The sequence below is a fragment of the Ambystoma mexicanum genome, chromosome 8 (genome assembly GCF_040938575.1).
Source record: "Ambystoma mexicanum isolate Mex_15411 chromosome 8, UKY_AmexF1_1, whole genome shotgun sequence".
Taxonomy (NCBI): Eukaryota; Metazoa; Chordata; class Amphibia; order Caudata; family Ambystomatidae; genus Ambystoma; species Ambystoma mexicanum.
In genome coordinates, this window is record NC_090929.1 from 833,946,379 (window position 1) to 833,968,022 (window position 21,644).

At 40.5% G+C, this 21,644-nt stretch overlaps 1 protein-coding gene across 4 annotated transcripts in view; it reads left to right on the forward strand.

The window, feature by feature from the left end:
- Positions 1 to 21,644, forward strand: part of LOC138472494 (collagen alpha-1(XIII) chain-like) — a 393,813-nt gene that overhangs the window by 164,781 nt on the left and 207,388 nt on the right. For all 4 annotated transcript variants that reach the window (XM_069610705.1, XM_069610706.1, XM_069610707.1 and 1 more), the window contains 7 exons: positions 7,628 to 7,660; positions 8,710 to 8,754; positions 8,924 to 9,010; positions 9,526 to 9,579; positions 13,139 to 13,183; positions 13,603 to 13,671; positions 16,761 to 16,784. In XM_069610705.1, coding sequence (XP_069466806.1) covers positions 7,628 to 7,660; positions 8,710 to 8,754; positions 8,924 to 9,010; positions 9,526 to 9,579; positions 13,139 to 13,183; positions 13,603 to 13,671; positions 16,761 to 16,784 — 357 coding nt within the window. The remainder of the gene's footprint in view (positions 1 to 7,627; positions 7,661 to 8,709; positions 8,755 to 8,923; positions 9,011 to 9,525; positions 9,580 to 13,138; positions 13,184 to 13,602; positions 13,672 to 16,760; positions 16,785 to 21,644) is intronic.

The window sequence follows — 21,644 nt, forward strand, 5'->3', positions numbered from 1 at the left end:
ATTCAGCGTACTGGAATCACTTCACAGCAGCACCATGGTTTGTGTCCGCCATTGACAGTTAGGCGAGCTAGGTAGACGTATCAAGGCATTGAAAGGGTTCAGGCAGGCGCGTGTGCGTGCTTGCACCCCTCCTGTTCAATGTTTGAACCCATTCCCTCCCACTGTACCTGGAAAGTCTGGATGCCGATGTACCTACATGAGAAGGTAGACAGATCCTAGTGCTGAGCTATGTCGATGATGCGGCTCTTCTAACCAGAACCCCAAAGTCCCTCCAGGTCCCGGTGGATGGCTATGGAAAATATATGCTTGGCTGCGGACTTAGAATTAATGCCGGCAAGTGCTACCTACTGTGTCTTTGAACCAAATCCCAGCGACCCCCAAGACATTTTTTAAAATGATTTATGTTTATCAGGTTGCCAAAAGTTGGAGTATTTAGGAATTATTTTCAACAACGGTTTCTTGGAGTGATGATATTAGCAAACGCAGAGCAAAAATGAAGCACGCTGCTGGTGGTATTTTTAGGTTTATGCAGTCATTGCACTATTACTCGGTCAACCATGACAGCCTATAGGAGAAAGAGTATGCTAGTGTGGTCTTATGGGATCAAACTCTAGGCCACAAGCAATATGGAGGTGTTTCAACGCAAAGAAAATGCCTTTCGTTCTCGTCTGTTGGGTGCCCCTTACTCTTCGTCCACATATATTACTCATCTGGGCTAACCCATCTTCCAGACACTCTTCATTTAAAACAAACCATTTCTATTCTGGCATTCCTTGTGAGCCAGCAAGGATGGGAGCTTGACTAAAACACTTATAAAACATTTTCTTTCTTTAGGCAATTGAGAGGGAATTAGTTGGCTGGGTTTTGTTGTAGCCTCCTTGAGAACGGTGGGCATGGGCCAGCATTTTGGGGGTAACCCTGAGAATATTTCAGGTGCGACAAAGGGGATCTTAAAACACAAGTTTCAGCATCTGTGGGAAAATCTCTCTAAACCCTCCTTTCTTCCTCTCTCTCCTGTGCCGTTGGTAGCTTGTTATCTCGATATGGTTACAAATGTGTACCATTGTACTTTGCTGACCAAGCCTAGACTAAATGTCCTTGGGGGAGGGGGGGCTCGGGAGGATAGCTCGGGGCTAACGTGCTAAAGCAAGATGACGCGTAGCACCACAGGTTCGATCCCTGAGTCCGCGCTTAGAAACCTCTGGGTATTAAGCGCGTTATAAATAACCTATCATATCCCCGTAAAGCCATTACCAATAAGTGGTTGGGGTCAGGGCAAGCAGAAGATGCCAGCTGTTTAAGTGGTTCTTAAGAGTCCCTATCACACTTTGTATTATTATGCCCACTCTAGGTAGATTTGAGGAAACATTATCTACTTGACTTTCTTAGGGAAGGCGGAATAAAACAGTGGAAACCCACCATTCTACCGCTCTTGTCTCATTCTGATGTAAAGTCTGCCTTAAAACTTGCATGCTACTTGCAATTCGCCTGGAAATGCAGTCCCTTACTCCTTACAGAGATTTCATTATGTTTTACTGGTTGTTTTTACCGTTTTTATTAAGTGTCTGCTTGCCGTGCTTCATTATACAGATATCAAAGTGCAATGAAATGTTTTTAACTGTTTTGTTACGGCTCAGTGGGAGCTATATTATGCATCCAATGTCTCTGCATTATTAATGTATCGTTATTGTATTATTTCATGAACTGTGATATTTTATGGATTATGCAAATTGAAAACTAAACAATTTTGATGATATAATTCAACTATATTCCCATACCTTTGGGTTGATCAATAACTCAATATGCTTCAAGACTGACATCACCTTTTCTTCAGCTTTTATATTTTGAGATTGAGTAGTGCAACATCATTTACAAGTTATAAACATGCAAAACATGGCAATAGTGTAGTTGTAGTGATATTTTTCCTTCCGCTATTTCACCTTTCTCTGCTCCTCCATTTATACGTCTGGCCGATTCCAATCTTCATCTTTCTTCCATTCACTCACCTCTTACGTTTCTTTCCATTCTTGATTTGTATCTTCTTTCTGCTCTCCCTTCCCCTCCTTCACATGTATCTGGTTCTTGTCTAGATCTTATTTTCACTTCACCTCTATCTACAACTTCTGTTTCTGAACACCTTCTCTATTACTCTGATCATCACCTGCTACTCATTCTATTCTCCTTTCCTCCTCATTAACCAGTCCATCTTGTTCTGAAGCTCTGACATAATCTCGTCGAGATATTCGTGTTTTTAACACTCCTTTGTTTGTTCCACCTTGCATTTCTGCTCTTCCTTTTCATTCTTCATTTGCTGCTCTTCCCGACGACGATGCAGCCTCTATTCTTTCTCCCCCTCCTCTTCTCTTGATTTTCCTTACCTTACTATTCCATTTTAGCCTTCTCGGAAACTACCTCAACCATGGCTCACTCTCCAACTTCGCTCTATGTGGCAAGCTCTCTGCCGTCTCGAGAGATGCTGGAGCAACACTCTTTCTGACACAGATTGCTTGTCTATTTCTTCCTATCATGCATTATATGATGACGTTCCTCTCACAGCTAAACGCTTATATTATTCTGATCTTCTGCAGGCTCCATCTACTCATCGCAGGCATCTGTTTCAGTCATTATCTTGTCTTCTTTCTCCCCCCTCTCTCGACTATTAACTTAATTCTAACTGTCTCTGATCTTTCCTCTTATTTCTCTTCAAAGGTAGCCACTCTTCGAGCGGCCATTGTTCCTTCCTCCACCTCTCTCTCTTCCTCTACATCCCCCACTCAATCTTCCTCTCCTACTTCAGATAGCTCATCTTTTTCTCAGATCTCTAATTCTGAGACCTTTTATTTGCTAGCTTGAGTCCACCCTACTGCTTCTCCCTCAGATCTGATTCCTTCCCCACTCATTCCTAAAGTCTATCCTTCTCTGGTCTCTTATCTTACCTCTCTTTTCAATCTTTATCTGCTTACTTCGACCTTCCCTTCTTCATTTCATCATGCTTCCATTCTTCCTATTCTAAAGAAACCTTCTCTAGATCCCTCAATTCCCTCTCATTTTCGACCTATTTCTCTTCTTCCCTACCTTTCCCAGTTACTTTAATGTCTTTTCTATTCCCAGGTCTCCACCTTTGTAACTGATAATTCTATTCGTCCTCGCTTTCAGTCTGTTTTTCGTCCTCTTCACTCTACTGAAACTGTTTTTCTATCTGTCTGTGGCTCCTTGCTCTCTACTCTAAACACTCCGCTGATTGTATTGGATTTATGGTCGTCTTTGGACACTGTGGATCACAATCTACCCTTATCTTCTCGCCCTTCTTTTGGGTTTTCTGGCTATGTTTTATCGTGGTTTTGTTCATATGTATCTAACCAAACGTATTCTGTATCTTTGGCTGTGTCCTCTTCTGATGCCCTACCTCTACATCACAGTGTTCCTCGAGGTTCTGTTTTAGGACCCTTTCTTTTCTCTCTCTATACATCTCCTCTTACTGCTATTATTTCCTCTTAAGGGATATCCCCTCATTTCTCTGTGGAAGATACCAACTCCTTTTCCTATTTTACATCTTCCATTCATAACAACCTTACTTCTTGTCTCTTAGTTATCAAATCCTGGATGTCGGATCACTTTCTAATTTTAAATGTTACTAAAACTGAGGTTCTCTTTTTTCCTGCTAACACTATTCCTTTCCCCTTTCCCCCTTCTCAACTTCCTATTTCGACTTCTGCCCATATTCTTGGCCTTTATCATGACACGGCTTTATATTTTTCTTATCATATTTCTATTACTTCACGTGCCTATCGCTATCATCTTTGCAATTTTCCCAAATCTCGAACTCTTCTTACGTTTGATGCTGCTAAGCTTTTCTTTTGTACACTTATTTTCTCTCATTTATTCTACTGTTCAGCTACTCTCTTTAGTCTTCCTGTCTCTTGCTTGGCTCCTCTTAAGTCTCTCTTTAATGCTTCTATTCATCTGCTATATCTTCTTTCCCTTTCGTGATTCCATTTCTCTGTCTTTATCCTCTCTTGGTTGGCTTCCTTTTGACTCTCGCCTCAAATTCAATTTTCTCTGTCTTGTTTTCAAGTCTCTCTATGGCCTTGCGTCTTCTTATCTTTCTTCTCTCGTCTCTTTTTATTTTCCTTCTCGTGTTCTCTGATCTCGTCTCAATTTCTATTAACAGTTCCTCGCCCCCCGTGTGCCCAGTCAGGGTTTCACTCCTTCACTTTGCTAGCTCTACTTCACTGGAATGCTCTCCCTCTATCTCTCTGCTCTATTACCTCCTATTGTCTATTTGGTCTCACTCTTAAGAATCATCTCCTTCATTTAGAATGACAACTAGGAATACTCTCTCATAGACTTTATTTTGCATTTGTATTGTACTGTAAAGTGTGTCTCTTGTTCAGCGCTTTGGCATGAAGCACTATATAAGTTACACACGAATACAAAAAGGAATACAGTACAGAAATGTAATATTTTGCAAAAAATAAAGATTTAAACATTGAGGAAAAGAATTTGCACAGGGAGCAACAAAGACAAAATGCATAGGACGAATGTGAAACATTCATAAATGACACGCCCTGGTGTTGATCTGAATTGAACATGCTCACTCACTTTGGCATTTTATTAAGATAAGTCTTACCTCCCTGGAACCTTTTTCTAATGTGTGAAAGTTGTCTTAAAAATTGAGGGCAATGGCAGAAAGACCATCTAAAGAGAGTTAGTGGTTTGAGTTTCTATGCTAGCCCATGCGCATTGAGAGTATACAAATCTGCTGCATTTAGCCTTTCATCAATAATTTACTACTGTGCACTAGTTAGTGACAAAACTTGTTTTTAATTCAATCTAATTAGTGTAAAAACATGCGTAGTTCACAGCAGTTGCGTGTCAATTTATAACAATGTGTGCCAACAGATTTGCATACTCTCAATGCACATGGGCTAGCATAGAAACTCAAACCCACTAGCCTTAAATTACAGACCGGTTGGTCAATACGGCCCCCTATGTAGCCATGCAGCCACAGACCACCATACAGAGTAATTAGAAATCCATGTAAACCAATAAAAGTAAAAGGGGTTTGAGCCTGCAGACCAATACTATTCACCAACTTCAAAGAACATCTAAAGAGAGCATTGCATTGTTGTTAGGTTAAATCGAAATTCAATCAGACATAATGGCATGGCGGGACGATGAGACAAAGTGTGCGACATATTTATGAAGACCTAGGAAAGTGTCAGGCAATGACTATAAGCATGGTCGTCAACAACAGTTTGTGAAGGTCCACCCTTGAATCGCATTTGCCTTGGACCGTATGGTTTAACTATGTAGATGAGTCTGCAAGCCTAGAGGCAGATGAGCTGTTCCTTGCATAACAAAGCAGAGGATAAGATAGCCCTGATGGCAAAGAAGTCACTAACCACCAGAACATGTTATACATTTAGACAGGTCGGTTATGTGCAGTCTTTCCTCTGCAATTGATAATTTCCTTTGACTCCAAAACAAAAACAAAAAACGATTGCACTTACTGTGTCCAAAAGTGAAACGGGCAAAGTTTGGAAGTTAGAGGGAAAGGTGTGTTTTCATCGGTGCTTAGACTGTCAGAGGTCTTCGCAGCAGTGTAAAGTTAATGGGATTTCAGTGGTGTGTTTTGGGGATTTCTTTAAAAGACTGTGAAGGCTAACCATTGCCCTTTTTTATTTAGTTTCACTTCATTCCCCTTTTTATCCAATCAATTTATGTGTGGGTAAAATAAATAAAGGTCCTTTAAAAATATTCCTTTACACTGATGCAAAGACAAACCGGCAGTCTTGCACTGATGGAAAAACGTGTCACCAATTAAATTCAGGAAAAAGAATCAAAAGATCTCACTTAGTCTGAAACAACGGAATTTGCTTGTGGATGCCCACTTTTGACATTTGTGGCAAGGGCACTACAGAGCTCACATTCCTTTAGTGTGGCTGAGCTCTCCTTTTCATCTTTAAAAAGTGTGTAGAAAAGGAGAGCTCAACCGCATTAAGCGGGAAGAGGGTTTCATGGCCACAGGAGTTGGTGCAATGAAACCCTCTTCTCTGAATGTGAGTTCTTCTTTATTTTGAAGCAAATAGACTTCATAAAAGACAACAATCAAAAAGCAGTGCAGATAAAAAGAAATAAATCAAATCGTGAAATATAATAAAATAAACAATAAAATAGCTCTTCTCTAAACTAATGTGATATTTAGATTCCCGTCTTCTTCTCAACTAATTTGTTAATCAGAGCATTTTTCATATGAAGAAACCCAAGAACTGCACCAAGCGCCCCTAAATATGCTTTCCACTTTTTATTATATCAGTGTTTTTCCAGGGCAGCATGACTCAGGCAATATCTTTGTGACTTTCATTCTTTTAGCACTGAATTTGACGGCTGGATGGCCTAGTCTCCTCCCGCCATGTCCAAGGAACTCAGTGGAAGCAAGACCACCGCCAGCAAGTTGTGGCATCAATTACTCTGCCCCATACTGCCCTCGATCAACTACTCAAAGTCGGATTGAGCTACTTTCTTAAACTCCAGCAGGCAACACAGGGATGACACAGAATCGGCCAGTCAGCAACACTCCCTCACCGCCTCAGGTTGTCACGCAGAGCCATCCAATTTAATGAGACAGAAGAATTTCCTCTCGGGGCCCGATTTACAATGCGTGTTTCAATGGGACTTTCCCATTGATAAATGCTTTTGTAAATCAGGCCCTGGGTGTCATGCCCAGGAGGCAGTCCTTGAGCCTGGTAGGAGCAAATGTCTTTCTGAGGCTCTAATTTTGCTCCCCAAGTAACACATTATTTGGTAACTAGGACACTCCTATATTAAGGAACTGCCAGGAGGAAATTGCAGTTTACAAGTTGGTCATGAATTCATCCACTGATTCATTAATGAAAGGTAGTGCCACTATTACTCTCAACAGCAGCTTTCACATTCTCACTTTCCCAATTTTTCAAACACAACATCATTTGGAATAATGGGAATGAATTGGCAGTGGAAAAAAGAAACACCCATGTTTGTAAAAACGTTAAAGGAAATATAGTATGAGAACAATTAGTGATAAAGCTTCTTATAAATGCTACAGTTTAACAATATACTCAATCAACCAGCGTTACTACCAGGGCTAATTTCTACTTTCGAAGTACATTAATACATTTTGCTTTTTCCTTCTAGTTATATTTTACACAATTAATGAATACTTACAAAAGTCAGATTTGGTATGACAAACATCACTTCCATTCTATAATTTAGTGTCTTCATAGAGAATGTTTTTAATATCAGTCTATAGGCCATATATCAGTTTATAGGGAAATTTGTGCAGCAGATGTCACCAGATTGCGACTACAAGCAATACATGCTACCCCTTCACAGGATGGGGAGGGCATGTTGAGAGGCGAAGTATCACTTGAACAAGAGTGGCAAAACCACTGGAACTGGTTGAGCCCCGTCCTCAGCTAGAATGCACGCCCCACCCATATGAACTGTAGATTAAGGCATCTTAAAATCAAGAACTCATTTTGTGTGTGCTCTCGAGAAGCATACGTGTGACAAACGCCTGCAAAATGCCTGATGTGTGCTTTACACCTTCATGTTCAATTCAAGTTCTCTCATTTCTTTCTACCAGGGGCTTCCTGGGACTACAGTAGCAGGAATTAAGGTCAGTTATGTCTTAAAGAACTGTGTGAATCTTAAAGGGACACCTTGAGTACTGTAACAAAGACATTCTAGGCACTATTAATTTGTTACCCTTCCACCCCTGACTATGGACCCCTGGTTCTAAATAACAGGCAGCTTGCAGCACTGTAAGGCAGAATAAGCATGAACATAGCATATGCCTGTCATTAGGAGTGTCTGGCCATCCGGGAGTGAAGCACTCTGGTAAAGTACAGAGAATGCAGTTACATAACAGATAAACACACACATCTTGCATGGATTCACATTAGCATAGATAGACTCCATAGGTCCCATCCTCTCAGTGCTATAGTGCAACTTAAACAAAACCTTCATTCACTCCACTCCAACTATTCAGAGGCCTTCAGATTGGCCTACGTCATTTGTATGCCTCTGGGTTGTGTGCATACAGGAGCACTTTAACTTGTCTTTCAGTTATCCCACTTTATTGTATGTGCTGCCATTGTGAATTAGTGTAACTTCTCACATAACTTGTTCTTCTGGCATATTTGAATAGATTTGTGATGCAATAAGATTTAGGTTTAAAAGTAGCACATTTCCGTGTGAGCATATAATGAACACATCACCAAATGTGCACCATTCTTATGGACACCTTTAAGAAAGATATCACAACGGCAGGTCTGATTTAGTGGGAATAGAAAAAGGTAACTGGCTTTACCAAAGATGCAATGGTTTAGGTTGGCAAAGGAGTACAGGCGGGCATGGAATGTGCGTATTTCCTAATTATGGTACTTTGCACCACCTGGAAAAATATAGTTGATTATCTGTATCTCAAAGCCAGAAAAGGCAGAGGATACAACAACTGGATTACTGGATGTAGCCTAGAAAGCAGAGGTGTGGTAGTCCAGGTGGCAGAATATAGCTCTAATGTGTTGTTACCCTGTACCTTTGTCGCACGCCAGCATGAGGTGGTACCCATCAAGTTTTGTTCAGGGGGTTAAAACAAAACTCTGAAACAACTCTCTATCTCTTCTCTTTTGTATTTTAACATTCTTTTATCACTTGCATTATCAGGGGGAGCCTGGCGAGCCAGGCAAGCCGGGACGCGAGGGACAAAAGGTAATGTTTCAATGGATCTTACATTTCTAAGAACTCAGGCCTTCCACCTGACAAACTGAGCACCATTAGTGCTGCATGTTTATATGTCTGTATGCATGTTTAAATTGAATTAACATAAAACCGTAAGAATAGCAATGTATTCATGTTATGTTAATGTATTGTCCCACAGGGCGATAAGGGAGAGACTGGAAATGCACTGGGTGGAGGAAAAGGAGAACCTGGGTCTCCAGGACCTCCTGGATCCCCAGGACCAAAGGTGTGTGTACTTCTTTACAGTCACTCATTCCTCATGGACCTTAGTACAAGTTAACCCATTCTGTATGTAAGGCCAAAAACTAGTTTGAATTGCTGTAGAAATGATCGGATTTCCAATGGAAACATGTGGCTCTTCCAAAGGATCACATCCAGAATATACAACCAAGTCCCATATGTAAAGGGCCGCACCACAAAGCACTACTTTGCTTGTATGTCCAACTTTGTATATTGAAAATCAGTTTCAGGTATAAGAGTGAAATAAGAAACATTATTCATTTTTAAAATGCTTTTGTGACAATAACTCAATATTTTATTCACCATTAGCTGCTCACAATAGGTGTCAGGTCCGGAAAATTAATTGTATTGTAAAGAAAACATAAGCTGGATGCTGTACCAAATAGGTACATATGTTACATAAATGTCGAGTTTGTGTTTCTGATGAAAATGTCACTCTAGTAGTATAGTATAATTTGAAAAACATTGATAACCATTTGTTTCTATTTATTTCTTTGACAGGGTGAAGTTGGTGGTATTGGGCCGCCTGGAATGTCAGGACAGCAGGGGGAAAAGGTACGTTTAAGGATTAGGGGAGGTCTGTAATCTGTAGGGACTCTGCCTACTGTAGTCGTAAGCTAAAAGAGAGATAGTCAAACTCCTTGTGGCCTGCCCCACCCGGCACTCCTGCCCCAGGTAAGCCCCAACTCAAACACATCACCTGCTTGCATGCAAGGAAACATGCAGCTACAAAGCCACCCCACTCCCACATACTCTCTTCCTGTTGAACTGAGTGTGAAACAACCAATGCTGGTCTCAGTTGCCGATGACTATTTGATGTCACCGTCCGTACCTCAAAAGGAAAAATGTTAATGCCATGTTGCTAGAAAGGTAGCCAGTGTGTAAATAATAAACACCCAAATGCCTTTTTCCTATTTCTTAAGCAACGTTTACAACGTTGTGGGTCTGATTCAAAAACATTTTTCAATGGGATTTACCCATTGTAAAATGTTTTGTGAATCAGGCCCTGTATCTTGTCTACTACTGTTACTTTTGCAAGATATATTGGTTGATATGTGACCTCTTTACTAACAGGGTGCCAACAATGCAACAGCCCCTATTATACAGTCCTCCACAATTCTGGGACAATGAACAGGCTGGGTTTGATGCTTAAAATTCGAATTCATTTAAATAAAACAAAGTCGCAGATCCCCTTACCTTATGCAGGGTAAGTCACCACAAGACATCAGATATACTTTAGATGGGCGTATTTACCCAGTTAAACATGGCCTGTGTGTGCAATCCTGCTTCATATAATACACATATTCAGTCACAAAACAGAACTATCAATAATATTTCTAACAATTCTTACCCTAAATAATAGCAAGCCATCTCAAAGGAGCACTTAATTCTATGTCCATAATGCTGCTGATCGGCCAGTATAAAAGCGCTTTTCACTTCACCTTTACATCAAATCAGCTATAGTCAATAGATAACCAGTCCAGCATTTTTTATTTGCTCCACTATTGAAACAAGTATGGTACCAGAGAAAAGTAGCATAGAAAAATGAAGAGAGAGTATTTTTATATTGCGATAACTCTCCATGGGCATGGCCTTTGGATTGCAAACTCTCTTTCACCTATCCATTCACTTGTTTATATATATAGCTTGGTTCTAGGTCATTTGGTCAAAAATAAATGGTCGACAGGACAATTGGTCGACGCCAAAAGGTCGACAGGACAATTGGTCGAATTTATTTTTTGTGTTTTTTCACAATTTTTTTTTTGGGGGGGGGTCCCACAAACCCCTTTTATTTGCTAAAAAACCCTTTTTTTCCCTAAACGAAAACCTAAATATATATATATATATATAAATAAAAAAAAAATTCGACCATTTGACCTGTCGAACAAATGGGGTCGACCAATTGTCCTGTCGACCATTTGTCTGTCGACCATTTGACCGGACACCATATAGCTTTTGCAGATCACACCCTATTAAGCATTTCTTTATTTGGCTATGAACCAGGGCCCTCATACCACATCACAATGTATACAATATCAGTGAAAACGCTAAGGGCACTTTTAAAATATCACTTATAAAATGTTAGACAGTCATCGCTGGGAAACGTTCCCTTTTTTACACAGCGAACATTGCACAGAAAAAAAAAGCATTTTGGCATTTATGTACATGTAATCTCCTGCAGCTTCAAGTACAATGTAAAAGGATATTACACTAGCAATGATAATACCCTAATCTAATTCTATCAATAATTTATTATCAGCCCCTGCACTCTATGCACAGATATGACATGTTTTTTACACAAAGTCACATTTTACTTGGTCTTCATTTAGTGAAGTGCATTTGTCCACTATAATATTAAGGTATTCTATTTGAAAAGAGTGCCCCATAGTGGAAACCACCACCCGAAATCAGTCCATTCCAGGGACTTGGCAGGACCATGATTCTGGGGGAATAATCTCATTACATTTGGTAACTTTTATACTAATTTTGAATAGTTCTTCAAAGGCACGGAGCCAGTAGATCCCCTCCAGTGTGTCCCAGGAATTCCCAGTCAACAGGCATCTCCTGGTCCTCAGATTAAGTTGGTTCCAATTCCCTTATGCATAAGGCCTTGTCATCTCCAGATGATATTCAGCACTCATCAGGTAGGAGCAGCTGGTGTTCTTTTCTGTAGAGTTTAATTGCAGAGTGTCCTGTTGAATCTGTTCCTGCCTTTTAAAATGTGCCATATTCCCACATGTATGTCATAATTATGTCATAGTTTTTGAATGGCCACGCTCTTCCATTGTCTTGCCCAATACTAGGATACTCCAACAGAATACACACCTCCATTCTCCATTGGCTTATCATACTTGCTACATTTTTGACATGAGCAAAGGAGTTTTTTTTTTTAATTTTACATTTCTGAATGCAAAATCATTTTTATTCCTTAATTTCTGCTAGCAACTTGCCACCTCAATGAGATATGGATTTCGGTCACCCCTCAGCCACAAAGATTGGCTGAACATGCAACATGAATGTGTAGCACATATATTCATAAATGTATTATTAGTTGTCACTGTATTATTTTTATTTATTAAATAGAGAATGATCTAAAGATAACGCACTCTTCAGATTTTTCTCTAAGTCATGTGGTTTCAAACTTACAGATAGCAATCATTTCTGTATGTAAAATGTAGTACTTTAATCATGCCCTGCATTTAACAGTGCTATATAACAAAGGTTTGTCCTAATAGGTTCGTTTAGGAGCACAGTGTTGTGCATTCAGGATTTCTTATCTTATTTGACATTTAATGTCTCCAAATTGTCGGCTCTGTTAGCAACAATTAAATACATTCAAAATGTATGTTTTTTCAACTTATTTTATATGCATATAAATAAACAGAGAGCATTGGTCTAACAAGTACAAAACCTCTTAGTTTTCTTCTTTTTACATGATTACTATGAAACAACTGTTTTGTTTAAGGATACAATACATACATAAAATGTATGTGCACAGTCTGGAGCATTTAACATCTTGTGCTCATCCAGTTCCCCATAAATATATGGTGGCACGTATCGTTTCTTTACATTTGGCAATACATAGAGCATGAATCAATATGTATAGAAATGGTGTCCATCCAGGAACAAACAGGGTGCTATAAAGCAGAAAAACATAGAAGGAAGCCAGTAGACAATTGAACATAACATCAATCGTATGTATAATTCTGTAAATACAAAAGACCTTTAGTAAAATCCTGCTTATTCAGTGATTTTATATGTGAGCCACATATTCCAGTGGGTTTGAGCTCCTAAAAGGGTCTCTTGTGAATGAGACCTTGGAGTTACTATATGGGTCGATGTCACTATTTATTAGCGAGAAAGTCTGGGCAGGACTCTGTGTGGTTGGATCCTGTCACTACTTGGGACATTTTGGCAGGTCATCTTGTGGTCATCCGTCATCTGGAACTCGTTGGAGGAACCCCTTGTATAAAAAATGAACTTCGCGACTGAGGGGCTATTTATGGGTGCTTCCTGATGGTATGTACTAGTGGTCAATCCTTCCAGTTTTAATTGTAAATCAAGTCCCTTTGAACAAATACCCTGATTGAAAGCATATTTTGTATTGTTGCAGGGTGAGCCTGGAGCACTTGGAGAACAGGGACCAGCCGGGCCTAGAGTGAGTTTGACTTGTGCATTTCGAATATATTTAAAGGCATTTGAGTTCATACAAAGAAAAACAAATAGACGCGCAATGTGAAACAAAAGAGAAATGGTAGATACGTGCATGCACACTCATACAATGCAAGTTTTCACCCCTGAAACAGGCGTTACATCAGAGATTACTTTTTCGTTCAATAACTATCGATTTCAGGAAACATTACGTAACTGAAGTAAATAACCTCCCTCTCAAGAATAGGTAACTCAAAGAATGTATTACTCATAGAAAAACAAATTATTAGATGAGCAGAGCTGAATGTTGATCAATTACCAATCTGCTATTATCGAAAGTATTCCCACCCAATTTAAGACATAGTAGTTTGAGTTGGTTTTAACTTTGGTTTTGACAGCCTATATGAAATGTTTCTGCTTTCATAGGGAGCCAAAGGTGAGCCAGGAAAGCCAGAGCAAATGGAATACAATGGTAACATCAATGAGGCACTCCAGGTAAGAAACAAGTCTGCCATAAAATAACCTACAAAAAAGGCTAAAAATAGAGTATATTGTTGCTGAATGATAGCTCCAGCAAAAAAAGAAAGAAACAATAATGTATCTTGTTTTTTCTAGATACAAACTCCCAATTTGTTTTCTCAACAAAATATTGTACCTCACTCAAAATAATGGTTGCAAAACACTAATGGCCTGAGTCGCGAAGTGTTTTATAATAGCACAATTCCCATTGTGAAATATTAAACTCTGAAACAAGACTTGATTAACAACTTATCCAATTAAACAATTTCTGCATTTTGAAGTGCATTATAGCAAAATTAACAAGAAAAGACTTTGGGTTCTAAAGTGGTTATCCACTGTGATGTTCCTTTATAATGTACGAAAATGTGTAGGGATGCAGAGGGAAGATCTGGAGAGGTTTGTTGACTATGAAGGCGAATTCCCCTTTAAATTATCCTTGTTAATTCTTAAGGACAGAAAATTATAACTGCCTATACATTTGTATGGCTACTATTTAAAAAACGTTTTAGTTATTTTACTTTCTTCTATTTGTTTTTTGTTTTGGCTGTTTACATTCATTTTGAATGAAACATTCTTAGTTTTACTTTCTTATATTTACTTTGAGTTATATCTGTGTTGTCACCAAAAAAAAACAGAACCAAGAAAGCAGATTTTTCAGACCACATCCATGTAAAATAAGACATGTTCACTTTTACAGTGATGTCAGTTATTATGTTCTTGAAGAATAAATACATATTTTTAACAGACATTTGTTATGCATGTCGAACAGAAGTTGCATGTCCCCGGAAAGGCATAAAGACGTTAGAAAGTTGAATTTTCTTAAGTTTAGGAAACCGGATTTAAATGATGTTCATTTGTTTAATAAACTAGTAAGCAGTCAGATAGAGCAATAATATTGAGCAGGAAACTATTCCAATTGTGCACTGATTGGTTTGGATTGGCATTTCAACATTCATCAGTGTGAAAGAGTTCATATGAGTTGATCAAAATGTTACTGAAGGTTGTCACTAGACTGGACACAAGCTGTTACATAAAATAGTTCTGTTTACTATACCCCTTGCACATATATATCTATATATCACTGAATCACTGAAAAAAGCGCATTTGGGAAGTCATGACCGGTTTAACTCGGCATGTTCCTATCGATGTCCCCCCTAATCTATTCCCCCCATAATACCATCTTGTAAGTCATTGTTAATCCCTAAATTTATAAAATGTATGTGCTCATGGGCTTTGCAACAGGAACTCGTTTAGTTGAGTCAGTTATGACTTCCCAAATGTGCTGAATTTCAAGGGCTTTGTTGCGGTAAATTTGGGCACCTTGACTATACTTTAACTAAGGTATTTCATTGAATTTCAAGTGTTTTGGTATGCCATAGTATTCTTAATGGCCTTTGACCATGGCCAATATATATTTTACCACACTACCAAGCCACTAGCCATGGCCTTCAGCCATGGCCAGGGTCCACACACTTTGGCCGTTTCCAGTGTATATTTTACAACATTACCAGGCTACTAGCCATGGCCTTTGGCCATGCCCATTGTATACTTTACAACATTGCCGACCTTTGCCCGTGTCCACTCTATTGTTTACAACACTTCCAGGCCACTAGCCATCGCCTTTGGCCAGGGCTAGTGATTTTTCACCCCCTATCTCAATGTAGCTGGCAAAATATTTTTTCACCCTCTACTTCACTGTAGCTGTTAAATAAAGTACAAAAAAATCGTTTTCCCCATGGCACCCGGCTATAATAACTATTTACTACAGATAGCAGCGGTTATTTGTATTTGTAAGATATCTGCAGTTATATGGAAAAACGACGAGTCCAACCCTAAGATTTTTTGGGGCACTCACCAAGAGCCCCCTTCATCTGTGCCTACTTTCCCCAATCCCTCAAGGCCTCCTCACCCCCTCATCCCTCTCCCATTCCCACTCGCCTTTTCTTCTGTAGCTGCGGTTATCCTTCTGTGAAATCGCAGCTACGGGAAATTGTTTGTGCTCTTAACTTGGTCCCTAGCCCACACCAACTCCCAAATTTCACATGGTGTCCTCTCTCCCACAACTCTAGCCTGATGCCATTTAGTCGGTTGTCCTGCTCCTAATGGGATTTTTCTGCTTTTGGTTTTCAGGTAGCCGTGGCTATAACTGCATTTATCTAGCACATCAGAAAAATAAAACATGGCAGCGTTTTCATTTCTGAAAACCCTCCATCCTGCAAAGCAACATGGGCGATAGCTCTAATTATTTGGGGAAGGGGCACCCCCTTCTACATCACATATTAAAATAAATACTGAACGCCATAACCCCAGACCGCAAAAGGGTTGTGAGTCGACACATCGTGCCCAATTTGTTTCGGACCAGGGTGGAATTCCGTCCAACGGTTTTCGCTGTGCGGCCTGACAAAAATTTACCTTTTTTGTCTATGAGAGAAAAATGAATAGGAGGCGTGCGTACAAAATTGTTGTACGAGTCAAAAGTTATTAGCAATTCATTTTTCCAATATATTTTCCTATATGTATATATTGCACACCTTACATGGTACTTTTTATGGTCCATAACAGTGATTTGGAACTCTGCAAACATTTATTAAGCGTTTCGTGAATTCTTAGATTAGCAGAGTATGTGTTTGTGTGTTTTATGTTAATGGGTGAAAAATAGTTTGTAATGTTTCATTAATTTAGTAATTTGTAAAAATGCAATTTATTAAGTGGATCTGCCTTTTTTTGCATTTAAAACATAGTAGAATATGTATATTTGTCTTACCACTTTTGTACCATAGGATTCTGTATTGTTTCCAAACATGTGAACTTAGAACCAGGGATGATCACGTCGTAAATTGCAAGACCAGCATCTGAGAGTTCTAGGGATAACTGGTTTTAAATATATTGTTGCGCTTTCATCAAGTCTCTTAGCTCACCATAGGCAGGAAAGGTTCATTCCGTTCCAGCATTATTCAACAGAGAACAGCATGAAAAAGGAATTTCTGGTTGACTGTATTTTATTTGTACATTGTTACAATTCTGAAAAAGCCACTCTGATAATGCAAATATTCTCATCCCTTTAGGAAATCCGAACATTGGCACTCATGGTAAGTTGCACTGTTTTCTTGTATGTAACATTGGAAATGTACACACACTCCCCTTGTGAACACATTTCCCTGATGCACAATATTTCGAACGGGGTTCATAGTAGAAGTACAGATGTAAACATAGAAATACACGAAGGACTTTAGTGACACAACACTTTCTTCAGCTTCCTAAATTTCACCGTTCATAAAATGCTAACCAATGTTAGTCTATAAATTTCAATAGCTATTATGTTTTTGCAGAATAAGCTAGTCTACTTGAACTGAACACAAATGAACAAATACAAAAACACACATGCACACGCACGTGATTGCTGCTGCTTCGCTTTTTCAATGTTCCCTGCTTGCGTGCCCCTGCTCACCACAAACCCCATCATCACGCCCCTCTCATGCTCAATCCAAACCCCCAAACAAATGCACCTGCTGTTCAGGGGAATGATTCAGTGCAGTGCACTGAAGTGCAAGTTTCTACTTCTTCCTACACTTTTGTTTTAAAACAAAACCTTTCCGGAACGGCTTCTTTTGAAGATAAAAGTATTGGAACAGACAACCTTAATTTAAAAAAGTAGAGGAACACCCCTCCCAACCACCCCGCCTACTTCAACCACTGGTAGAATCTATGGATCATTCAAACTATACTAAGTCAACACCCATTCTGGCTTCTACCGATCAGCATGCATGTCTTACTCTTTCGAAATCAAGTGGTGATCTGTCCCCATTTACTAATTCTTCCTCCATGTATCCACTAGACCCTTTCTTATGGTATCCTTTCTCCAGTGTCTCATTGCTAAATCAGCTTGTCACTCTTCTTTCACCCTGGGATTAAGGTGAAGGGTGATTCATGTATTTCCCTGCTCCTGCTACCAGTTTCTCAATACAGAAACGGGTGGTAGTGGACTACTCAGTGATGGCACCACTACTGCACAGTACAGAAACAATATAGTACTATCCCCAATTCCAGTGTTATGCAGACGACACACAGCTCTCTTTCCGGCTGCCTTCCCCTACCTCCTTTTCCTCCTCCCCTTCCTACCTTATACCTAACTGCCTGACTGCTATTCAGGCATGGCACTCTTCCAATGATCTCTGCCTCAATGCCAGCAAGACAGAGATCCTTCTTATTGGGATGCCTGCTCCTAGTTTCCCCCTCACTCTCTGGCCAGACTCCTTGACTCCTGGGGTCCCCTCGCCCACTTGTGAGGCAAAAAACCTTGGAATCATCTTTGACTCCTCTCTCCTTCTCTCCACACATCAGGGACCTTACCAAGAAGACCAATTTTCAACTTCATCTTCTCAGGGGCATTCTACCTTTCTTCACCCGAGAAGCTCGGGTTTTGTCTAGGCTTGACTACTGCAACAGCCTCTTCCTAAACCTTCCTCTTTCCTCCCTTCGCCCCCTCCAACTAATCCAGAATAGGACTGCAAGACTTATCCTTGGCCTCAAGCCCAGGGACCACATCTCTCCAGCTCTAAAATCTCCCCACTGGCTCCCGGTGACTGCAAGGATCAAATTCAAAAACCTTTGCATCATCCACAAGGCTGTCTGGGGCCTGGGACCTCTCTACATCCAGCTTTCCCTCCCGAAATATCACCCAGCCAGAATCCTTGGATCCTCTGGCTCCAACTCTCTGCAGGTCAAACGTTTCTCCAAGCAGAGAGTGGGAGGTAGATCCCTCTCTTTGGCTGGCACCTCCCTCTGTAACAGCCTCCCTTCCCCCCTCAGACTTGAGCCGATCTTCTTAAGTTCCGGAAACTTCTCAAGACTTTCCTTTTCTCCTCATCCTTCCCTCTCCCCCTCCCATGCTAAGCTCTCCACCTGCCACTGCGACTGGGGCCTGGTCCCTTCAGAGTCATACAGGGACCAGACCACCCCCATAACAGTCCCTGCAAGTTTCGGGCGTCCTTTCCCGGCCTATCTCAACACAGTCCTCCTGTCCTCCTGTCCACTGCACTTTTCCTCCCCACCCACCTTTTTCCCCAGGCTCTTTTTTGTGCATTTTTTTAAAGCGCTCACATAGCCTGCGGGCATCGAGGCACTGTTACAGGAATTGTTTGTTTTTTAGTTTCATCTGTTGTATTTCTTTTCTTAGTTGTGCATTTATAACATGCTTAAATACCAAGAGGTTTCTAAGTGTGGACCCAGGGATCGAACCTGTGTTGCTTCGTGTCATCTTCTTCCAAGGCGAGCACATTGCCGCTGAGCTGTCGCCCTGGCCTGAATAGCACTTACCAGCCCCCACCCGTAGGGCACCCCACTTTTGCACTTCTCCCTTTTACCCGCATCCCACTCACACTTATCACTTTGTCATGCATTTGCACAGTAGGATTGTCACAAGGCCAATATAATAATTTATTTTGTTCTTGTTATTTTCCTTTCATTCCCCATGATCCCTTCCCCCCTTCTTGCCTTGTGGCGCTTAGATACACGTTTGTATAGGCACCATACAAATGTCCAATAAATAAATAAATAAAATACTATGCTGAGATTCCCACCAGCTAAAAACAATCCTGCCCGGTTTAACTTCCACCCAGTACTGCTAGAGGGACCATAGCAGGCAGCACTGCATTAGCAGAGGAAGTGCCCCATGCCAATTCAGTTTTCCTCCCTCTAGTGATGATTACGAATTCCATTTGGTATTATGCAGCTGGCCATAACTAGTACAAATCTGCTGAAATGTTGTTTAAAAGCAGGCAGAGTTTGTGTGAGACACCCACAGGATTCAAAGAGAGTGCGGACAGGTTGGAAAGCTCATTTTGGGTTAACCCATGGAGGAGCCAGCAAAGGTCACCTTCTTAACAGGGGAAGTTCAATATGTCCTCCCTCTCCTGGCAAAGTAATTTCTGCTTGTCAGTCCCAGCGTCCACCAGGCAGAAAAGGACAAGCAAGCGGTAAAACCTAGTTGTTTTAAGATGGATTTCCAAAATCAATCCTGGGGGTCGATTATGGGAGTCCAACCTATTACGGTGAAAAGGGAGATACTGAGAGTACCAAATCGAATCAAGGTAAGATAGCCGAGCAGCAAGGCTTAATCTCAGGAGGGATAAATCAACATAACACCACCAATAATTCAAGGCCTTTAAAAAGCACACTAAACAAGTAAAACCTCTAGCCAAATAATGTTGCATAATAACTATAAAATAGATATGTGTTTTCTTTCTTCTCCTAAGGGTGAATTTATAAGATTCAATAACCAGTGAAACACAGGTAATACTCAGATGCATGAAATTCAGTAAAGGCGCTTTAGAATAACAACAGAACAGTTAATCTAACACTTTATGAGTTCAACACTAAGATTGTTTGGGGCCTTGTGCCCTAAAGTCATCAGTTCTAAAGTTATACTTTTCAGGTAAGATTATTATTATTAAGATATTGGACAATGCCAGTGATCATTAAAAAGTCAAAAAGGAAATGAAAGGAAAGGAAAGTTCAGGTAAGCAAACTCACTCAATCCCAGTCACTAGGAAGGGATCCAAAGTCTTCTGTGCTTGGTCTGGTCAAAGGAGGCCCAAGGTTTGTGGGTGCAGAGGTCACTTTCAGACACATGATTTAATTTCGATGGGTCACAGTGCTTAGAAATCGGTTCCAGACACCTTTCACCTGAACACCCAAATGAAGAAAAGGAGAAAACCTCTACAGAGCAGGCGATCTCAGAAGACCTCTAGAATTCAAAGAAGACAGATTACAATGGGAGTCACCACGATAAGGCTGCAACAGATGATCTTTCATGTACAAATAGAGGAGCAGGTCCTGCACGACTTTCATTGAAGCAAGAAGGCTGAAAATGCAGGAGTAGGTGTTCTGTTGTGCAACTTGAAGATCCTCCAAGTTCCAATGATGCATTCAGACTGGCGACGGCTATAGCCCAGGAGATAGCTGGTCAGTCCACTGCTTGGTTCAGGCACACTTCCAAAGCTTCAGGTAGCTTGTATCCTCAAGCAGGGTTTGGGACTGGTTGATCCCCCCAGTCCAGTGTGTCGAATCACAGACACTCTTCTTGAGAACAGGCAGAGGAGCAGGGCTTCACCTGGACTTCAATGGAGTTGGTGCTGGTCAACTACAGGGGTTATCCTCGGGTCGTCAATGGGCTGCTCTTCTTCATAGAGGAATTGACTTCAACGATGATCTGAAGAATGGCTGCAGGAGTCCTTTTATCCAAGATCTGGACTGAAAGCTCTTTCAGGTCCACCAATGGTAAGGATCTACACCTTTCAAACTATGAGTGGCTATCCAATCAGGTATAGCCGCTGGCCACAACATCTGCCCAGTAACAAGCATTCAAGTACCAGGAGGTGTACTGGGACCAAACAGTCCCAGCCCGAACATTCAAACCTCCCCTTTGCCTGGAAAGCAGCAGTTTTCTCAGCGAAATGACATTCCATATATGGCATTTCCTGAACTGAGAAAGCAGGAAGAATGCCAAAGAACAATATGGCAAAAGGGCAAGCAAAACCTCATGGCATAGCCATTTTAGGGTGTATAATGTTGTTACATCGATGATACATTTTTCAATGGGTTTTATTTCAAAACAATGTTAAAAAAATGAATTGAAAATATAGAGTGGGGTCAGAAAGTGCATATAAGGGGCGGGGGTGGTCGTGAATAGATTTTAGAAAATAGGGTAGGGGATTGGGGGAAACCCCCCAAAAAAATAGTTACAAAAATCTGATGAGTTTTTCTGTTAAAACATTGTAGGGGAAAAAAACATTGAAAAAAAGAGCATCGATGTAAAAATATACAACAATTTTAGGGTACTAGCCGCCCTTGCTAGCCATTTGCAGAAAATTCAAAAGTGCATGAGTGAAACATCACAACAAAGGTACAAAAATAACTGCTGTCACCAGCCGTCCTAGGCACATTGTAAA